A 22,322-nucleotide genomic window follows, 5' to 3' on the forward strand; every position below is an offset into this window, starting at 1 on the left:
GGTATACCTTCCCACAGGTGAAGTATATCCCCAGGGCTTCCCGGTGTGTAGATGGTGGATGGTTAGAGGCGCATGGAAGAACGAGGACACAAGGTTGCAGTCTCTTTACCTTTACTGAAGACTTCAGCATCCACAGTCCAGGGAACCAGATCACAGGGCAGGCAGAGTCCGGCCGGTTTGGAGGCAAGTCCAGAGTCCCCTTGTCCAGGTGGAAATAAAAGCCTTCCTCTAGTGCCGTGGTGTTGTAGTCCCTTACTGCTAAGCTTCTCATAAGATCCTCACAACTGTTGTAGATGTTCTGTCTTTCTCTGTCCCCCAGATAGGATACGAGAAACCCGTATGACTGGTGGCTTGAGGCGGTTTATAGGGACTCTATCATGCCCCAGCCTCTAAGGGGTGCCACCGTGGCTCCTGGGTGTAGGGGCGGACAGGTAACATGAAATTAGCTGTCCTGCCGGTCTCTGAAGTAAAGCATAAAGGTCCTTACTCCCTCAGTGTTCCGGCTACCCCTTCTGGTATCCTCTCCTTTGCTTCCTCTCCTTACACACTCACTGCATTACAATTCTGCCTTCAATGTCTCTTTCTGGGAGCTGCAGCTATGAGGGCATGCACAGCTCCGTTAACCTTCCATCCTCCTCAGACTCTGGTCTGGAACGTTCAAACTTTCCCTACAGACTACCAGTTCTATATATATGGGGAGTGACCTAATAAATAAGAGCAGAAGCTCCCCCTGGTGGTCTGGAGTGTGAAATGTGTTGCATGTTTGTGATACCTGGATGCAGTTATCCTTCTTTGCCTCCAAACGTAGCATCACTCTCCACGAGAGGAAAGCAATACCACTGCGACGACCAGGACCCTGGGGCGCCAGCAGCACTTTGGATGGAGCAGACATGTGCTGCGTCCAAAGTGCTGCCGATTACTGACGGTGGGAACATAGCCTAAGGAATAGGGGACATCGAAATTAAAGATACACCTTTTTGTCGTTGGTTTTTGTACTTTTTGTTCAAAAAAATGTTAACTAAGTACGTTTTGAACATGAATAGCAATAGTGGAGTTCATGTATTCATTAAACATAGTGTGCTGACTCATACTGTGTGTATATGTTTATATTTTGACAACAGCATGTTTGTGCACCTATACATTAATTTCTTACTAATGGTATAGAAGCTTTTTTTGTTTTTGTAGTGTTCCTTAAATACTGTCACGTAATTGCTTTACCTAGTCCCAGACACAATGGTGGCCAACATGTCACATTTCTGTACATAGGGAACAGGATAAAAGCGCAGTTTTCTCTCAAGTAGATCTGTCCAATCTCCTATGCTATCTGAGGCCTACATAGGAGAGAGTTTAGCTTAGTAGACCTGAAAGTAGCAGAAAAATAATTCATAATACATGTTAGTGGTTAGTATATCCTATTCTTTGAAGTACTTCAAGGGAACTCTCATGTAAAGTAATGGTATTAACCTGTAGATATGGGGTTAATCTGCAGGTTAATAATGTTCTGACACCATGCGGCCCCGGCAGTGTTCGGCTACCAGTTACAGGGATGACACCGACATGGTTTCAGTCACTACACAGTGTATATAGAGCAATGGCTGTAACCGTGCCCCCGGCACTGACTGACAGCAAGCTCAGCATTAGGGCCGCTGTCAGTCAGTGACGGTAGCGCGGTTACAGCCACCGCTCTCTACACACTGAGTGGTGGCTAAAACCGCGCCAGCGTCACCATTATGACTGGAATCAGAATGCTGCGAAGGGGGGGGGGGGGCAGGAAATAAAGTTAATTTCCTTCCAGCAGCGGAGCTCTTAGTGCCGACGCTGCATGGTGTCAGAACGAAATTAACCTGCAGATTAACATCAAATCTACAGGTTAATAGATTATTTTACATGACTGGTTCTCTTTAAAGTATTTAAAATTTAGCCTGTTTTCTATGTTACCTTCCAATTTATTTCTCTTTGATATCATTGACTTAAAAATCTTCCAGGTGGAGATATCAACATAGAAGCAGATGATGGCTCTACGGTGCTCTCTGATGCAGCTACTGGAGGAAATCCAGATTGCATTGCTCTCCTTTTAGAATATGGCGCTAGTGGAAATATGCCAGATAAAGAGGGTTATCTTCCCATTCACAAAGCAGCCTATGGGGGACATTATCTGTAAGTATTATATTGCTGGAAAGCTGCAGTGAGTACATTTAAAACACCAGATAGACTAAAAGAACATAAACTAAGAAGTTTAATTAATTTGGAACGTTTTGTCTCAGCATATGCACAAATGATTTTAGAAGCATGTATGTATAAATATATTTTGCTTCATGGTTATGCTTTACTATATCTAAAATTGTGACCCACAAAAAAACAGCCTCATGGACAGAATATAACCTCTATGATGTCACCCCCGGTCACTGACGCTGCGTTCCCAGCAGCTCATTCACCAGTGGTTCTCAGCCTGGACGGTCACATCTTGGCGCCGTCCAGATTGAAAACTAATTATCCCCTAGACATGGATCACAGCGTGGGACAGAACAACAGACAGGTATGGTTTATTGTTGTTTTTTTATTTTAGTTTTATTACAGGAGATCGAGGGCTTTGGGGGAATTAGGCGAGGTTGCAAGTATGGTTTAAGATTATTAAAGGAGTCTGTCATTTTTTCCATTAAAGGACTTTATTCCGACTGTGTCTTTATTTATCATGTAACTGTAGGATTAGTAATAGATTGGTGTCTTATAGACGCCTCTCCATTACTAAGCCATGGGCTTGATGTCATAGGACAATACAAAGGTGACATCAACCCCACAAATATGAACCCCACTTGCCACCGCTACAGGGCAAGTGGGAAGAGCCAGGCAAAGTGCCAGAATTGGCACATCTAATAGATGTGCCTTTTCTGGGCAGCTGCGGGCTGCTATTTTTAGGCTGGGGGAGTCAATATCCATGGCCCTTACCAGCATGAGAATTCTAGCCCCCAGCTGTGAACTTTGGCAAGGCTGGTTGTCAAAAAAGGGAGGAACCCCAAACCGTTTTTTTAAATTATTTTTTTTAATTATTTTACAAAAAATGCGTGGGGACCCCTCTATTCTTGATAACCAACCTTGCAGAAGATGTCGTTTTTTTCATATATTTATTTATAGCGCAGGCGGCGGCTGATGAATACTCCCATCAGCCGCTCCTGCTGTCACTGTTATAGCAGCAGGAGAGGTAGGCTGATGGGAGTAATAGTCCAATTAGCCGCCACCTGCTGTCTCTTTTAGTACTTAAGTATAACTCTCATCATTTTGAAAATGATGACAGCTCTGTTTAGCACCCGGCGCCGGGGAACAGCACTTACTGTAACGCTTCTTCCCTGGCGCCTGTCTGTGTGGTACTGATGTGTCATACGTATTACAAACATGGACACTGACATATCCGGTACCGGAAATATCAGGACGTGTGAAAAAGACCTTATAGCGGGTTTTTATGTTTTTTAGTGTAGGACAGCAGCCAGACGCTTTTTATTGCAAAAAATAGTTTTTGCATCACCACATTTTGAGAGCTATAATTTTTCCATATATTCACCCACAGAGTCATGTGATGGCTTGTTTTTTGTGAGACGAGTTGACGTTTTTATTGGTATAATTTTCAGGCACATTACATTTTTTGATCGCTTTCTATGCCGATTTGTGGGAGGCAGAATGAACAAAAAACAGCCATTCATGAATTTCTATTTTGGGGGGAGTTTATGCCGTTCCGTGTGTGGTAAAATTGATAAGACAGCTTTATTCTTCAGGTCAGTATGATTACAGCGATCCCTCATTTATATAGTTTTTTTATGTTTTGGCGCTTTTATACAATAAAAACTATTTTACAGAAAAAATTATTATTTTTGCATCACTTTATTCTGAGAGCTATAACTTTTATTTTTCTGCTGATGGAGCTGTAAAGCAGCTTGTGTTTTTGCGGGACAAGATGACTTTTTCAGCGGTATCATGCTTGTCTATATCCATCTTTTTAATCACGTGTTATTCCACTTTTTGTGTATGATAATAAAGCATTGTTTTTTGCCTTGTTTTTTAATTTTTTTATGGTGTTCACTAGGGAGGTTAACTAGTGGGACAGTTTTATAGGTCAGGTTGTTGCGGACGCGGCGATACCAAATATGTGTACTTTTATTGTTTTGGGGGTTTTTTTTCATTCAAATATTTATTTAGAGATCAATTATATTATTTTTTTATTACTTTTAAAAATATTTTAACAGTTATTTCAAAACTTTTTTTTTTACTTTTTTCTAACTTTTTTACTTTTTTTTCATTTTTTGCAGACTGATCGCTCCTACAGCATGCAGATGAAGCAGCATCTGCATGCCATAGAAGCTGTCAGTGCTGCACTTAGAGAAAATTGCTAAGGCTAGTTTCACACTAGCGTTTACCTGATCTGCGGCGGGCTGTGGACTTCCTCCATGAAGCCCCGCCCTCTGCCGCACCTCTGCCGCTAGCTCCGCCTACTTCTGCATGCGGCCCGCATGCGGCCTGCGTACCTATCTTTAACATTAGGTACGCAGGTCGTGCGGCTGTATGCGGATGCTGCCGCATGCGTCATTTTGACGATGCAGAAAAAAAATGTTACAGGCTGCGTCTATGCTGGTCGCCGCATCGTGAAAATGACGCATGCGGAAGCATCCGCATACAGCCGCAATGGTAAACGCTAATGTGAAACCGGCCTAATTATGCACTGCGCATGATCAACAAATTTCCTTGCTCTGGTGACTCGGATGTCATCATGACGACATCCGCTCACCATGGCAACGATCGGGACCCCATGTCACGCCACGGGGTCTCCGATTCAAAGACAGAAAGGCTGTTGGCCCTCTGCCGGCTTCCGGAAAGCTGCAATCGTGTTCGATCGCAGTATTTCAGGGGTTAAAGTGTTGGAAATGGTCTGTGACTTCTCCTGGCACCTAGTGCCGGGTGTCAGCTGTCAAAGTCAGCTGACACCCGGCGGCGATCGCCCGCGCACCCCCGTGAGCGGAGGCGTTCGCTCAGACTTAATATTCCGTCCATGGTCAGATAGGCCCAGGTCACATGGACGGAATATTACGTCTGATGTCAGAAAGGGGTTAAAGGAGTTGGTAGTTAGTCGCTAAAAATGAAATAGAATCAATTAAACAAATTAAAACAACTTTAATAATAAAGCCACTGACATGTGAAGTAAGCAAAATTAATTACATTATTTTATTAGTGACATCTGCTAAGGGGTGGGTTCGCCTGCCATACAGCACAATAGTTTACAATCTTTCAATCAATTACCTCTATACCCCAGCCAAATATCGCTTCCAAATTTGACTTCAGGGAACTCAGAAGAACAATCCTTCCTCAACTATACCAAAAATAACAGTTAACCAACTGCGACTGATACTTAGCTGTGAACATAGTCTTTCGAAGTTGAACAATTATCCCATACTATAATGTTCTTCAGAAACTCTCTCCTGAAAAAAAAAGAAGTTCAAGTTTTGTCTAAAGTCCGTTGCGTGCAGTGTAGGCACCTAAGTGTGAGTTAGGATTCTAATTTATGGAACAAAACGGAAACATGGCAGCAAATCCAGAATTTCCGAACACTGATTTTGGCAATATGTGTGACCCGAAACAGTAAATATGCCTATCTAACTACAAGCTCTATTTCAGTCTTGAGTACTGTATTTAGGCGCCGGAACGTAGGGAGGTGCTTGTACAGTTACTCACTGCGACGGCGCTGTGGGCCTTAGTTTTCTTGCTGATAGATACAGAGAAGACAGGCTAACGGAGCGCCAAGCTGGCGGTCAGGGGAGATGTTGATTGAGAAAGGTCCTATGCAGCTCCTGCCGGGTGCCTCAGGAGAGGAATAAACAGTGAGTTGCACGATACTCCGGTCACATGGGAGCGCACAGGACAGATGAAGGGATTAAAAGTTTCTTTGTTTATTGAAATCCACAGCGTGTTTCGACGGAACAGCTCCATCTTCATCAGGTGGCAGTATACAGAGAGTGGGCCAGAGTAAGTAGATAAAGGAACACCAACCAATGAGATTTAAGGAGCAATTATTCGGAACACATGATTAAATGGGATCACATGATTAATTAACCCCTTCACAACATGCCCTGTACTAGTACGGCGCATGTCGTATCTCCCCTTTGATGTGGGCTCCGGCGCTGAGCCCACATCAAAGTCACGACATGTTAGCTGTTATGTACAGCTGACATGTGCGCGCAATAGCGGCAGGTGGAATCGCGATCCACCTGCCACTATTAACTAGTTAAATGCCGCTGTCAAACGCTGACAGCGTCATTTAACTACCGCTTCCGGCCACGTGGCTGGAAATGCGCGTATCGCCGACCCCTGTCACATAATCGGGGGTCAGCGATGCATCAGGATAGTAACCATAGTGGTCCTTGAGACCTCTATGGTTACTGATGCCGGCTTGCTGTGATGTGGTTGTGGGGTGCAATATGTCGGGCGGACAATACAGGCTATGCATGCAAGGATGGATAAACACCGTCAGAACATCCGGAATGGGTATTTAACGCATAGTCTGTCAAAATACTTTCTCGTAGTGCATAATAGGAACCTAAGTTCACTAAAGCTTACTATCATAGACCAGATACCAAATGATATGCCTGGTCTAGTAAGAAGAGAAAGTTATTGGATTTTTAAACTCGGTACACTGGCACCTGAGGGGTTAAATCTCATCATTGAAAAAGTCACATAATGGCTGCACTTTTGCCCCGTTCTCTTATTATTTTTATGCACTTTATTGTTTTTATTCTATTTGATTTTTTTTATAATTATTATGCTATATCCTGTCTTTTTTACCTTTTTTGATATACCGTATATACTCGAGTATAAGCCGAGATTTTCAGCCCAAATTTTTGGGCTGAAAGTGCCCCTCTCGGCTTATACTCGAGTCAATGTGGGTGGCAGGGTCGGCGGGTGAGGGGGTGAGGGCGCTGAGGTATACTTACCTAGTCCCAGCGATCCTCGCGCTGTCCCTGCCGTCCCACGGGCTTCTGTGCTGCAGCTTCTTCCCCTCTTCAGCGGTCACGTGGGACCGCTCATTAGAGATATGAATAAGCGGCTCCACCTCCCATAGGGGCGGAGCCGCCTATTCATTCCTCTAATCAGCGGTGCCGGTGACCGCTGACAGGAAGAGCTGCGGCACCGAAGACCAGGCAGAGGGACAGCGCGAGGATCGCCAGGACTAGGTAAGTATAGCATATTCACCTGTCCTCGTTCCAGCCGCCGGGTGCCGCTCCATCTTCCCGGCCGGCGCCTCCATCTTCCCGGCGTCTGCGCTCTGACTGTTCAGGCAGAGGGCGCGATGACGCATACAGTGTGCGCGGCGCCCTCTGCGTGATCAGTCAGAGCAGAGACGCCGGGAAGATGGAGGCGCCGGAACGAGACGCCGGGAGCTGCAATCAAGGGAGGTGAGTATGTGTTTTTTTTTTTTATTGCAGCAGCGGTGGCAGAGATTTCTATGGGGCACAATGAACGGTGCAGAGCACCGTATATGGCACAGCAATGGGGCACAATGAACGGTGCAAAGCACCGTATATGGCACAGCAATGGGGCACAATGAACGGTGCAAAGCACCGTATATGGCACAGCAATGGGGCACAATGAACGGTGCAGAGCACCGTATATGGCACAGCAATGGGGCACAATGAACGGTGCAGAGCACCGTATATGGCACAGCAATGGGGCACAATGAACGGTGCAGAGCACTGTATATGGCACAGCAATGGGGCACAATGAACGGTGCAGAGCACCGTATATGGCACAGCTATGGGGCACAATGAACGGTGCAGAGCACTGTATATGGCACAGCAATGGGGCACAATGAACGGTGCAGAGCACTGTATATGGCACAGCAATGGGGCACAATGAACGGTGCAGAGCACCGTATATGGCACAGCTATGGGGCACAATGAACGGTGCAGAGCACTATATGGGGCACAGCTATGGGGAAATAATGAACGGTGTAGAGCACTATATGGCACAGCTATGGGGAAATAATGATCTATTTTTATTTTTGAAATTCACCGGTAAATGCTGCATTTCCACCCTAGGCTTATACTCGAGTCAATAAGTTTTCCCAGTTTTTTGTGGCAAAATTAGGGGGGTCGGCTTATACTCGGGTCGGCTTATACTCGAGTATATACGGTATATGTTTTTAAAGGGAATCTGTCACCCCCAAAATCGTATATGAGCTGCGGCCACAGGCATTACGGGGTTATCTGTAGAATTCTGTAATGCTGTAGATGTAACCTGAAAGATGAGAAATAAAAGTTAGATTATACTCACCCAGGGGCGGTCCCGCTGTTGGTCCGGGTTCGGCGCCTCCTATCTTCATACGATGACGTCCTCTTCTTGTCTTCTTGCCGCGGCTCCTGCGCAGGCGTACTTTGTCTGCCCTATTGATGGCAGAGCAATGTACTGCAGTGCGCAGGCACTGGGAAAGGTCACAGAGGCCCGGCACCGCGGTTTTTGTGCGGATTTAAAGGGGGGGTTTGATTTACTATTTATAGTGGGTTTTTATATTTGGCAGCCGTCACACACAAAAGACGCTTTTTATTGCAAAAAATAGTTTTTGCAGCATCACATTTTGAGAGTTAGGGTATGTGCACACGTTGCGGAAAGGTGTGCGGATTTTTCCATACTGATTTTGGTAAATCCGCAGTGAGGTTTTTCCGCGGTTTTTATGCAGATTTCACCTGCAGTTTTACACCTGCGGATTCCTATTATGGAGCAGGTGTAAACCACCGCGGAATCCGCACAAAGAATTGACATGTTGTGGAATAAACAACACAGCGTTTCCACGCTTTTTTTTCCGCAGCATGGGCACTGCAGATTTTGTTTTCCATAGGTTTACATGGTACTGTAAACTCATGGAAAACTGCTGCAAATCTGTGCTATATACCATGAAGCTGTGTGCTGTATTCCATGAGGCAATGTGCTGTATACCATGAGGCAGTGTGCTGTATACCATGATGAGGCTGTGTGCTGTATACCATGAGGCTGTGTGCTTTATACTATGAGGCTGTGCGCTGTTTACCATGAGGCTGTGTGCTGTATACCATGAGGCAGTGTGCTGTATACCATGAGGCAGTGTGCTGTATACTATGAGGCTGTGTGCTGTATACCATGAGGCTGTGTGCTTTATACTATGAGGCTGTGCGCTGTACACCATGAGGCTGTGTGCTGTATACCATGAGGCAGTGTGCTGTATACTATGAGGCTGTGTGCTGTATACCATGAGGCTGTGTGCTTTATACTATGAGGCTGTGCGCTGTTTACCATGAGGCTGTGTGCTGTATACCATGAGGCAGTGTGCTGTATACCATGAGGCAGTGTGCTGTATACTATGAGGCTGTGCGCTGTTTACTATGAGGCTGTGTGCTGTATACTATGAGGCTGTGTGCTGTAGTATACCATGAGGCTGTGTGCTGTATACTATGAGGCTGTGCGCTGTTTACCATGAGGCTGTGTGCTGTATACCATGAGGCTGTGTGCTGTATACTATGAGGCTGTGTTCTGTATACTATGAGGCTGTGCGCTGAATACTATGAGGCTGTGTGCTGTATACCATGAGGCAGTGTGCTTTATACCATGAGGCTGTGCGCTGTATACTATGAGGCTGTGTGCTGTATACCATGAGGCAGTGTGCTGTATACCATGAGGCTGTGCGCTGTATACTATGAGGCAGTTTGCTGTATACCATGAGGCAGTGTGCTGTATACCATGAGGCTGTGCGCTGTATACTATGAGGCTGTGTGCTTTATACTATGAGGCTGTGTTCTGTATACTATGAGGCTGTGCGCTGAATACTATGAGGCTGTGTGCTGTATACCATGAGGCAGTGTGCTTTATACCATGAGGCTGTGCGCTGTATACTATGAGGCTGTGTGCTGTATACCATGAGGCAGTGTGCTGTATACCATGAGGCTGTGCGCTGTATACTATGAGGCAGTTTGCTGTATACCATGAGGCAGTGTGCTGTATACCATGAGGCAGTGTGCTGTATACCATGAGGCTGTGTGCTGTATACTATGAATCTGTGTGCTGTATACTATGAGGCTGTGTGCTGTATACTATGAGGCTGTGCGCTGAATACTATGAGGCTGTGTGCTGTATACCATGAGGCAGTGTGCTGTATACCATGAGGCTGTGCGCTGTTTACTATGAGGCAGTGTGCTGTATACTATGAGGCTGTGTGCTGTATACCATGAGGCTGTGTGCTGTATACCATGAGGCAGTGTGCTGTATACCATGAGGCTGTGCGCTGTTTACTATGAGGCAGTGTGCTGTATACCATGAGGCTGTGTGCTGTATACTATGAGGCTGTGCGCTGTTTACCATGAGGCTGTGTGCTGTATACCATGAGGCTGTGTGCTGTATACCATGAGGCAGTGTGCTATATACTATGAGGCTGTGTGCTGTATACCATGAGGCTGTGTGCTGTACACCATGAGGCTGTGTGCTGTTTACTATGAGGCTGTGTGCTGTATACTATGAGGCTGTGTGCTGTATACTATGAGGCTGTGTGCTGTATACTATGAGGCTGTGCGCTGAATACTATGAGGCTGTGTGCTGTATACCATGAGGCAGTGTGCTGTATACCATGAGGCTGTGCGCTGTATACTATGAGGCAGTGTGCTGTATACCATGAGGCAGTGCGCTGTATACCATGAGGCTGTGCGCTGTATACTATGAGGCAGTGTGCTGTATACCATGAGGCAGTGTGCTGTATACCATGAGGCTGTGCGCTGTATACTATGAGGCAGTGTGCTGTATACCATGAGGCTGTGCGCTGTATACTATGAGGCTGTGTGCTGTGTACCATGAGGCAGTGTGCTGTATACCATGAGGCTGTGCGCTGAATACTATGAGGCTGTGTGCTGTATACCATGAGGCTGTGTGCTGTATACTATGAGGCTGTGTGCTGTATACTATGAATCTGTGTGCTGTATACTATGAGGCTGTGCGCTGTATACTATGAGGCTGTGCGCTGTATACTATGAGGCTGTGCGCTGTATACTATGAGGCTGTGCGCTGTATACTATGAGGCTGTGTGCTGTATACTATGAATCTGTGTGCTGTATACTATGAGGCTGTGTGCTGTATACTATGAGGCTGTGTGCTGTATACCATGAGGCTGTGTGCTGTATACTATGAGGCTGTGTGCTGTATACTATGAGGCTGTGTGCTGTATACCATGAGGCAGTGTGCTGTATACCATGAGGCAGTGTGCTGTATACCATGAGGCTGTGCGCTGTATACTATGAGGCAGTGTGCTGTATACCATGAGGCTGTGCGCTGTATACTATGAGGCTGTGTGCTGTATACTATGAGGCTGTGTGCTGTATACCATGAGGCAGTGTGCTGTATACCATGAGGCAGTGTGCTGTACACCATGAGGCTGTGTGCTGTATACTATGAGGCTGTGTGCTGTATACTATGAGGCTGTGTGGTGTATACCATGAGGCAGTGTGCTGTATACCATGAGGCTGTGTGCTGTATACCATGAGGCAGTGTGCTGTATACCATGAGGCTGTGCGCTGTATACCATGAGGCTGTGTGCTGTGTACCATGAGGCAGTGTGCTGTATACCATGAGGCTGTGCGCTGAATACTATGAGGCTGTGTGCTGTATACCATGAGGCTGTGCGCTGTATACTATGAGGCTGTGCGCTGTATACTATGAGGCTGTGCGCTGTATACTATGAGGCTGTGCGCTGTATACTATGAGGCTGTGCGCTGTATACTATGAGGCTGTGCGCTGTATACTATGAGGCTGTGCGCTGTATACTATGAGGCTGTGCGCTGTATACTATGAATCTGTGTGCTGTATACTATGAGGCTGTGTGCTGTATACTATGAGGCTGTGTGCTGTATACCATGAGGCTGTGTGCTGTATACTATGAGGCTGTGTGCTGTATACTATGAGGCTGTGTGCTGTATACCATGAGGCAGTGTGCTGTATACCATGAGGCAGTGTGCTGTACACCATGAGGCTGTGTGCTGTATACTATGAGGCTGTGTGCTGTATACTATGAGGCTGTGTGCTGTATACCATGAGGCAGTGTGCTGTATACCATGAGGCTGTGTGCTGTATACCATGAGGCTGTGTGCTGTTTACTATGAGGCTGTGTGCTGTATACTATGAGGTTGTGTGCTGTATACCATGAGGCAGTGTGCTGTATACCATGAGGCTGTGTGCTGTATACCATGAGGCTGTGTGCTGTTTACTATGATGCTGTGTGCTGTATACTATGAGGCTGTGTGCTGTATACCATGAGACAGTGTGCTGTATACCATGAGGCAGTGTGCTGTATACTATGATGCTGTGTGCTGTATACTATGAGGCTGTGTGCTGTATACCATGAGACAGTGTGCTGTATACCATGAGGCAGTGTGCTGTATACCATGAGGCTGTGTGCTGTATACCATGAGGCTGTGTGCTGTTTACTATGAGGCTGTGTGCTGTATACTATGAGGTTGTGTGCTGTATACCATGAGGCAGTGTGCTGTATACCATGAGGCTGTGTGCTGTATACCATGAGGCTGTGTGCTGTTTACTATGATGCTGTGTGCTGTATACTATGAGGCTGTGTGCTGTATACCATGAGACAGTGTGCTGTATACCATGATGCAGTGTGCTGTACACCGTGGGGCTGTGTGCTGTATACCGTGAGGCAGTGTGCTGTATACCATGAGGCTGTGTGCTGTATACTATGACGCTGTGTGCTGTATACTATGAGGTTGTGTTCTGTATACTATGAGGCAGTGTGCTGTATACCATGAGGCTGTGTGCTGTATACCATGAGGCAGTGTGCTGTATACCATGAGGCAGTGTGCTGTATACCATGAGGCAGTGTGCTGTATACTATGAGACAGTGTGCTGTACACCATGGGGCTGTGTGCTGTATACCATGAGGCAGTGTGCTGTATACCATGAGGCAGTGTGCTGTATACCATGAGGCTGTGTTCTGTATACCATGAGGCTGTGTGCTGTATACCATGAGGCTGTGTGCTGTATACCATGAGGCTGTGTGCTGTATACCATGAGGCAGTGCTGTTTACTATGAGGCTGTGCTGTATGCTATGCGGACAGTGCTATATACTATGAGGCTGCGCTGTATACTATGAGGCTGCGCTGTATACTATGAGGCTGCGCTGTTTACTATGAGGCTGTGCTGTATACTTCGAGGGCAGTGCTGTATACTATGAGGCTGCGCTGTGTACTATGAGGCTGTACTTTATACTATGCGGGCAGTGCTGTATACTATGCGGGCAGTGCTGTATACTATGCGGGCAGTGCTGTATACTATGCGGGCTGTGCTGTATACTATGCGGGCTGTGTTGTATACTATGGTGGGTACATTATACGTTATATTCTATGGGGGAGGCTGTGTTATATACTATGGGGATGTATTATATTCTATGAGGAAGGCTGTGTTATATACTATGGGGGGCTGCATTATATTCTATGGGGGCTACATTATATACTATGGGGAGGTGGGCTGTATTATAATCTATGGGGGGCTGTATTAAATTTTATGAGGGAGGATTGCATCATACTCTTTGATGGGGCTACATTATATTCTATGGGGAGGTGGGCTGTATTATATTCTATTGGGGGGCTGTATTATATTTATATTATATGAGGGGTGATTGCATCATACTCTATGAGGGGGCTACATTATACTATATGAGGAGGGCTGCATTATATTCTATGGGGGTTACATCATAATCCGTGGGGTGGCTGCATAATCCGTGGGGTGGCTGCATTATGCTCTATCAGTTGGCTGCATTGTACTATATGTGGGCTGCATTATACTGTATCGAGGACTATGGGGAATACATTATACTATATGAAGAACTATGAGGTGCATTATACTATGGGAAGTGAATTGTACTACATGGATAACTATGGCGGTGCATTATACTATATGGAGCACTATGAGTGTATTATATTTTAATATATGGAGGACTATGGGGAGTGTATTATACTATATGGAGGACTATAAGGCACATTATACTATATGGAGGACTATAGGGCACATTATATTATATGGAGGACTATGCGGTGTGCATTTTACAATATGGAGGACTGTGGTGCACATTATAATATATTGAGGACTACGGGGTGTATTATACTAAACAAGTAAAATGCTACCTATTCTTTGAGTGATTGGATAGTTTATGCCGGAACAGAAATCATTGTTCTCAGCAGCACATCGCTGGTGTAAACAGTAGATGTACTGCTGGTAACATGATACTGTATGGTGATCTGTTAATGATCTAGTAGTGATCATTCTGTTCCCATCATTCTTTCTCAAAACGGAAGAAAGAGGCTGGGAAACAAGTGTTGAACGATTTTAATATTGTTGATCACACTCCTTTAGCGGCCTGAACTCAGGGAATGTAAATACAACCGAAATGCTTCTGTGTGATGTGCAATATGTTAGCATTTGAGGCCCCATTTTAAACTTTGCCTAGGGCCCCACTTTGCCTAAAACCGGCCCTGCCTGCAGAGTGGCTAATAATGAGGGCAAACTGGCCAGTTTATCTGGCTCCGTGGGGGCCCCTGGCCAGATTGCCATCATGGGATTGCAGCTCCGCTGCCTGCTGGAGAAAAAGGCAGCGGAGCTATAGGGAATGGATCCATCCTGCTTCCTGCCCATGCTTCCTGTCACACAGCAGCGGCTGAATTACATCATCATTCAGCGCCACGGCTGTGCGAGACAGGAAGCTGCGGCTTCAGGATACCGTGCGAGCAGAGGTGAGGTGTGTGTGTGCAGAGAGGTGAATGGTGCTGTGTGTGTAGGTGGAGGAGAGGGCAATGATGGGGGTGATGGGGCCGAAGGCAATGATTGGGTTGATGGAGGGGGCAATGATAGGGGTGGTGGGGCAGGAGGAAATTATGGTGGCAGTGGAAAGAACAATGATGAGGGTGGTGGGGAGGAGGCATTGATGGAGGTGGTGGAATGGGCAATGGTATGAGGTGATGGGGTAGAAAGCAATAATGGAGATGGTGAAGAGGGCAATAATGGGATGTGGGGGATTTAAAATGGGTTTAAGAACAGGGGGAGGTGGAGGAAGACATTATTATCGATTATTATGTCTAACACAGTTCCTTAGTATAAAGTGTACTCATTTATGTATAGCACAGTCCCTTAGCTTTGTCACCTTTAAAAGGAGGGGGGCCCAGACACATTTCCTGCACAGGGGCCCCAAGCTGTCTGTGTCTGCCCCTGGGTTAACTAGTGGGACAGTTTTATAGGTCGGGTCGTTACAGAGGCAACTATACTAAATATGTGTACTTTTATTGTGTTTTTTTTAAAATTTATATAAAGAAATGTATTTATTGGATCAATATTTTTTTTTCTTTATTTAGGAAATTTTTAAATTTTTTTATTTTTACACAGTGTAATTTTTTTTTTTAACTTTTTTACCTTGCCCCAGGGTGAGACATCACTGTATAGTGTCAGATCGCAGATCTGACACTTTGCAGACCCCTGTGTCAGATCAGCGATCTGATAGGCAGTGCTGGAGGCTTGCATTTTCTTCTTTATTTAGGAATATTTTTTTTTTTTACACATCTGAATATTTTTTTCTTTACTTTATAACATTGCCCCAGGGAAGGGCATCATGTTATAGTGACAGATCGCTGATCTGACACTTTGCACAGCACTGTGTCAGATCAGCGATGTGACATGCAGGGCTGCAGGCTTACCAGCGCTTGCTCTGAGCAGGCGCTGGTAAGCCACCTCCCTGCAGGACCCGGAAGGACTCCCACGGCCATCTTGGATCCGGGGCATGCAGGGAGGAGAACGGAGGAGACCCTCGGAACAATGCAATCACATTACGTTGTTCCGAGGGTCTCAGGGAAGCACGCAGGGAGCACCCTCCCTGCGCGATGCTTCCCTATGCCACTGGAATGCTGCGATCATGATTTGATCACAGTGTTCCGGGGGTTAATGTGCCGGGAGCTGTCCGTGACCGCACCTGGCACATAGTGCCGAATGTCAGCTGTGATAATCAGCTGACACCCGGCCGCGCTCCCCCCATGAGCGCGGCTGATCGCCTATGACGTACTATACCATCCATGGGAATTAAGTCCCAGGTCACATGGACAGGATAGTACATCCAATGGCAGAAAGGGGTTAATCCAAAATAAAATTCACCAAAATCCAGATATTTAACTGTTTCTGTATAACTCACAAAGTGAGCGTGTTGCAAAAAAATTTTTTTACACATCCACTAGTCGAATTTTACAAACATACATACCACACTAATACAGTGCATTTTTGCAGATGCTGGCTTCTGAATGTGTGCCTATGTAGCATTTCTAATTTCATCATTTTTGGAAAGGGAGGTTGAATATTGTTGAAAAAAAAAAGAAATGTAGACATTTACCTGTTCTTTTATGTGTTTTTCATACCTATTTTACTAGTCCAATTTGACAACCATAGATGCCGCAAATACACAAAAGCATGACACCACGTTTTGCTTTCTATATGTGTACCTACCTATCTAGCATTTCTTATAACCAAATGCAGGGCAAAATTGGCATCCTCTGCCTCTGACAAGTTTATTAGTGAATAAGGAGTGGAGGGTGTTATGCATTACTAGATGGTGGCCCGATTCTAACGCATCGGATATTCTAGAATATGCATGTCCGCGTAGTATATTGCACAGCCCACGTAGTATATTGCCCAGCCACGTAGTATATTGTCCAACCACGTAGTATATTGCCCAGCCACGTAATATATTGCCCAGCCACGTAGTATATTGCCCAGCCACGTAGTATATTGCCCAGTCACGTAGTATATTGCCCAGCCACATAGTATATTGCCCAGCCACGTAGTATATTGCACAGCCCACGTAGTATATTGCCCAACCATGTAGTATATTGCCCAACCACGTAGTATATTGCCCAGTCACGTAGTATATTGCGCAGTCACGTAGTATATTGCCCAGCCACGTAGTATATTGCCTAGTGATGTATATTGCCCAGCCACGTAGTATATTGCCCAGTTACGTAGTATATTACCCAGTGATGTACTATACAGCACAGAGCCACGTAGTATATTGCACAGCGACGTAGTATACAGCACAGAGCCACGTAGTATATTGCACAGCGACGTAGTATATTGCCCAGTCACGTAGTATATTGCCCAGCCACGTAGTATATTGGCCAGTCACGTAGTATATTGCCCAGCTACGTAGTATATTGCCCAGCCACATATGTCACAGGATAAAAAATAAACATATACTCACCTCCCGAGGGCCCCTTGTAGTTCGGTCACATGACCGTGACGTCATGGCAGGTCCTTCTCCCATACCATCCTTGCCACCGGAACCTGCTGCTTGCATGGAGCGGTCACCGGAGCGTCGTGAAAGGTAAGTATATATTAATTTTTTTGTTTTTTTAAAATTATTTTTAACATTAGATGTTTTTACTATTGACACTGCATAGGCAGCATCAATAGTAAAAACTTGGTCACACAGGGTTAATAGCGGCAGTAACGGAGTGAGTTACCTGCGGCATAATGCGGTCTGTTACCGCTGGCATTAACCCTGTGTGAGCGGTGACTGCGGGGAGTATGGAGCAGGCGCCGGGCGCTGACTGCAGGGGAGTAGGGAGGGACTAATCGGACTGTGGCTTTCGCTGGTCGCGGCAGCCATGACAGGCAGCTGGCGAGACCAATCAGCGACTTGGATTCCATGACAGACAGAGGCTGCGACCAATGAATATCCGTGGCAGACAGAAGGACAGACAGAAAGACGGAAGTGACCCTTAGACAATTATATAGTAGATATGACACAACACTTGTCTAAATCACATCAGGATAATTTTACTTCTGACATTGACACCATCTACAGTGAGATAAATAAGTATTTGATGCACTGCAAATTTTGCAAGTCTTCCCATTTACAAATAATGGGGAGGTCTGTAATTTTTATCGTAGGTACACTTCAACTGTGAGAGACAGAATCTAAAAACAGAAAATCACATTGTATGATTTTTAAATAATTAAATAGTATTTTATTGCATGAAATGAGTATTTGATCACTTGCCAGTCAGCGAGAATTCTGACTCTCACAGGCCAGTTAGTTTTCCTTTAAGATGCCTTCCTACTCTGCACTCATTGCCTGTATTAATTGCACCTGTTTGAACTAGTTACCTGTATAAAAGACATCGGTCTACACACTCAATTACTCCAACCTCTTCACCTTGACCAAAACCAAAGAGTTGTCTAAGGACACCAGGGACAAAATGCTAGACTTGCACAAGGCTGGGATGGGCTAAAGGACAATAGGCAAGCAGCTTGGGGAGAAGGTAATAACTGTTGGCACAATTATTAGAACATGGAAAAAACACAAGATGACTGTCAATCTTCCTCGGTTTTCAGGCACCATGCAAGATCTCACCTTGTGGGATAAGGATAATTCTGACAAAGGTCAGGAATCAGCCCAGAGCTACAAGAGAGGACCTGGTTAATGACCTTAAGAGAGCTGGGAACTCAGTTTCAAACATTACTATTAGTAACACACTATGCTGACATTGATTAAAATCTTGCAGTGCATTCAAGGTTCCCCTGCTCATGTCGAGACCTGTTTGAAGTTTGACAATGACCATATGGATGATTCAGAGAAGGCATTGAAGAAGGTCATGTGGTCAGATGAGACCAAAATAGAACTTTTTGGTGCCAACTCCCCGTGTTTGGAGGAAGAAGAAGGATGAGTACAACCTCAAGAACACCGTCCCAACCGTGAAGCATGGCGGAGGAAATATCATATTTTGGGGGTGCTTTTCATCAAAGGGGACAGGACAACTGCACCGTATTGAAGGGAAGATGGATTGGGTCATGTACCACAAGATTTTTACCAACAACCTCCTTCCCTCAGTAAGAGCATTGAAGATGGATCCTGGCTGGGTCTTTCAGCATGACAATGACCCAAAACAAACATCCAGGGCAACTAAGGAATGGCTAATTAAGAATCATTTCAAGTTCCTTGAGTGGCCTAGCCAGTCTCCAGACCTGAGCCCAACAGAAAATATTTGGAGGGTGCTGAAATTCAATGTTGCCCAGCGACAGCCCCAAAACGATCTGGAGAAGATCTGTGTGGAGGAATTGGCAGAATCCCTGCTGCAGCGTGTGCAAACTTAGTCAAGAACTACAGGAAACATCTGATCTCTGTAATGCAAGCAACGTATTAAATATTAAGTTCTGTTTTTCTATTGTATCAAATGCTTATTTCATACAATAAAAAGCAAATTAATTATGTAAAACTCATACAATGTGAATTTCTGGATTTTTTTTTTTTAAGATTCTGTCTCTCAGTTGAAGTGTCCCTACGATAAAATTTATAGACCTCTCCATTCTTTGAAGGTGGGAAAACTTGCAAAATCACAAGTGTATCAAATACTTATTTTCCCCACTATATTTGAATTAGTGTTCCGTACAGAATAGTGATGAGCGAGTGTACTCGTTGCTCGGGTTTTCCCGAGCACACTCGGGTGACCTCCGAGTATTTGTTAGTGTTCGGAGATTAAATTTTCATCACCGCAGCTGAATGATTTACAGCTATTAGCCAGCTTGATTACATGTGAGGATTCCCTAGCAACCAGGCAACCCCCACATGTACTCAGCCTGGCTAGTAGCTGTAAATCATTCAGCTGTGGTGATGAAAACTTAATCTCCGAACACTAACAAATACTCGTAGGTCACCCGAGCGTGCTCTGGAAAACCCGAGCAACGAGTATACTTGCTCATCACTAGTACAGAATGATCTTTCTGATCACAAATGACTAGGAGAGCTAATTTTTGGACAGTTTGTCAGCTACTTATAATTAGTTACTATCGGTACTATTTGTTTCGGGGGTTAGGTCTTTTTTACATTGGCTATGTTTGTGTCAATCAACTTAATAAAAGGGTTGGTTCCACATGTCTTTTCAGGACAAATTGAGTATTTGTAATATTCCAGTTTGTTGTGAATCAATTCAATGCAAATCAAATTCTTCATAAAAATTTTTTGGACCCAGTAAATTCAAATCTCACAAGACTTGATCATCTAGCTAACTTTTTTGTAAACCCTATAGACCTCCCTTTATACTTCTGTGTAAACTCTATAGACCTCCCTTTATGCTTCTAAGTATAATAGTGATACACTAAATTACCAAGTAATGTGAGAAGTAAGTGTTTTGTGTGGTGTCACATTTTATTATTTTATCTTTTCTTTTAGTGCACTGAAGTTCCTTATTCCTGTCACATCACGGCATGCAATTCAAAAAAGCGGATTAAGTCCTGTTCATTCTGCTGTGGATGGTCAAAGTATGCAGTGCCTTGAACTACTTATTGACAATGGTTTTGATGTCAATGAACTCTTAGCTGAACATTTATCTGAAAATTATGGTGATAAAAGAATGACTGCATTGTTTTTTGCAGTATCCAATAAAGATGTTTTATGCACAGAGATATTATTAAAAGCTGGTGCTAATCCAAATTTGGACCCTCTGAACTGTATTTTAGTAGCTGTACGATCTGGAAGCTATGAAATTGTTAGACTCCTCCTAGTTCATAATGCCAACGTCAACTGCTACTTCATGCTTGTAAATGATACTCATTTTCCAAGTGCTATACAGTATGCTCTAAATGATGAAATAATGCTACGCATGTTGTTAAATAATGGATACCAAGTTGAGAGGTGTTTTGATTGCCTGCATGGAGACATGTATGGAGGATCATTTACTTGGACAACCTCTGAAGAAGTGCTGCCTGGTTGGACATCATGTGTCATAAAGGACACCCATGTGAGTTTCCATACTAGATGAAAGTATTTTTTTTACTATATACAGTAGTGTTCAAAATAATAGCAGTCCAATGTGATTAACCAGATTAATCACTGTTTTTGGTATAAATTATATTACCACATGTCGAACAATTTACTAATTGGTGCAGTAGATTCTAAGAAAACCAACAGACTCAGCATTCTTGATCACCATGTTTTTGAGTCTGTGTATTAGAATAATTAATTGAAAGGGGGTGTGTGTTAGGTGTTGAGTTCCCACCACTTCACAGTAGGAATCTCGAACCATGTCCTCTGCGGTCTCCCATTCTGCCCCTGCCGCAGTGGAGTCTGCTCAGCAGAGACGTCGGTCCCAGAGTTTGGCTCAAGCTGATACTGTGCATCTGGTTACAGCTGCCGTCCCAGGTTCAGCCTTTGTAACCAGCATTGATCAGCAGCGAGCAGACGTTCCAGGTACTAAGTCCTGCTTTTCGTGTACTGAGCATGCCGGTGGGACAAACTCTTATTGAGGTCGGAGGTCACATACTCAGGTCTTGTAGCGGCTCTGATTGGACCACTAGGAAGGTCCCGGAAGGCTACAGCTATAAAAGGTTTGCATGGTCACTCGGCCATGCGCTAGTATAAACCAAAATGGTGTGTGTGTACTTGCATGACTGTATCTGGTGAAAGCTCCTTAATGTTCCCCTTCCCTCCGGTTATTGCATGGGCATTTGGGTGAATGGAGTTAGGAGACAGCGCCAGTCAGTGGCTTAGCCACCGCTACACAATTGTTCAGTGTCTTTAGCGGCGTACGCAAGCGTGACGCTGCGCACTCTCTGTGCGCTATAGCTTTCAGTTAGTGGTTCCACATTTGCGTCCGCTCTTACAAGCTGAGCACAATTTCTGTTCAGAGTAGGGTGGGAAATCCCAATTGAACCCAGCATTTGTCTCTGGGCGTCCTCAGGCGCGGGCTCAAAAGCCACTGAGTGACAGAGCGGGTTCAACCACCAGCTTAGGGGGGGTGAGTGCTAGGGATCCCACTAGCTTCTCTGCTGAGCCCTGTGACAGCTAACAGGGTTCAGCATTCCTATTGTGCTCTGTGATTCTGTGGAGCAACAGAGATCGCGTTTGTTCACACACGTTAACCCATGTGTACTTGGGTGTAATACCGCCATAGAGTGCCGCCATTACTTAGCAACAGGTTCCATCACTGCACGGTGGATCCCGGGCTGCGAACACACCTTATATCTTATTATTATTTGGTGCAGTCAATACAGATAATTGCCCCATATAATGCTGCACATGGCCCCATAAGATATTTGCCCCATATAATGCTGCACATGGCCCCGTAAGATGCTCCATACAGACATTTGCCCCATATGCTGTTGCTGCGATTAACCCCTTTACCCCCAAGGGTGGTTTGCACGTTAATGACCAGGCCAATTTTTACAATTCTGACCACTGTCCCTTTATGAGGTTATAACTCCGAAACGCTTCAACGGATCTTAGCGATTCTGA

At 45.0% G+C, this 22,322-nt stretch overlaps 1 protein-coding gene across 1 annotated transcript in view; it reads left to right on the top strand.

Moving 5' to 3' along the window:
* ASB15 (ankyrin repeat and SOCS box containing 15) overlaps positions 1–22,322 on the top strand; it is an 81,834-nt gene that overhangs the window by 44,641 nt on the left and 14,871 nt on the right. Inside the window, exons 7-8 of the mRNA XM_069764904.1 lie at positions 1,986–2,157; positions 20,262–20,829. Of these exons, the coding sequence (XP_069621005.1) occupies positions 1,986–2,157; positions 20,262–20,829 (740 nt within the window). The remainder of the gene's footprint in view (positions 1–1,985; positions 2,158–20,261; positions 20,830–22,322) is intronic.

Source organism: Ranitomeya imitator, chromosome 4, assembly GCF_032444005.1.
Source record: "Ranitomeya imitator isolate aRanImi1 chromosome 4, aRanImi1.pri, whole genome shotgun sequence".
Taxonomy (NCBI): Eukaryota; Metazoa; Chordata; class Amphibia; order Anura; family Dendrobatidae; genus Ranitomeya; species Ranitomeya imitator.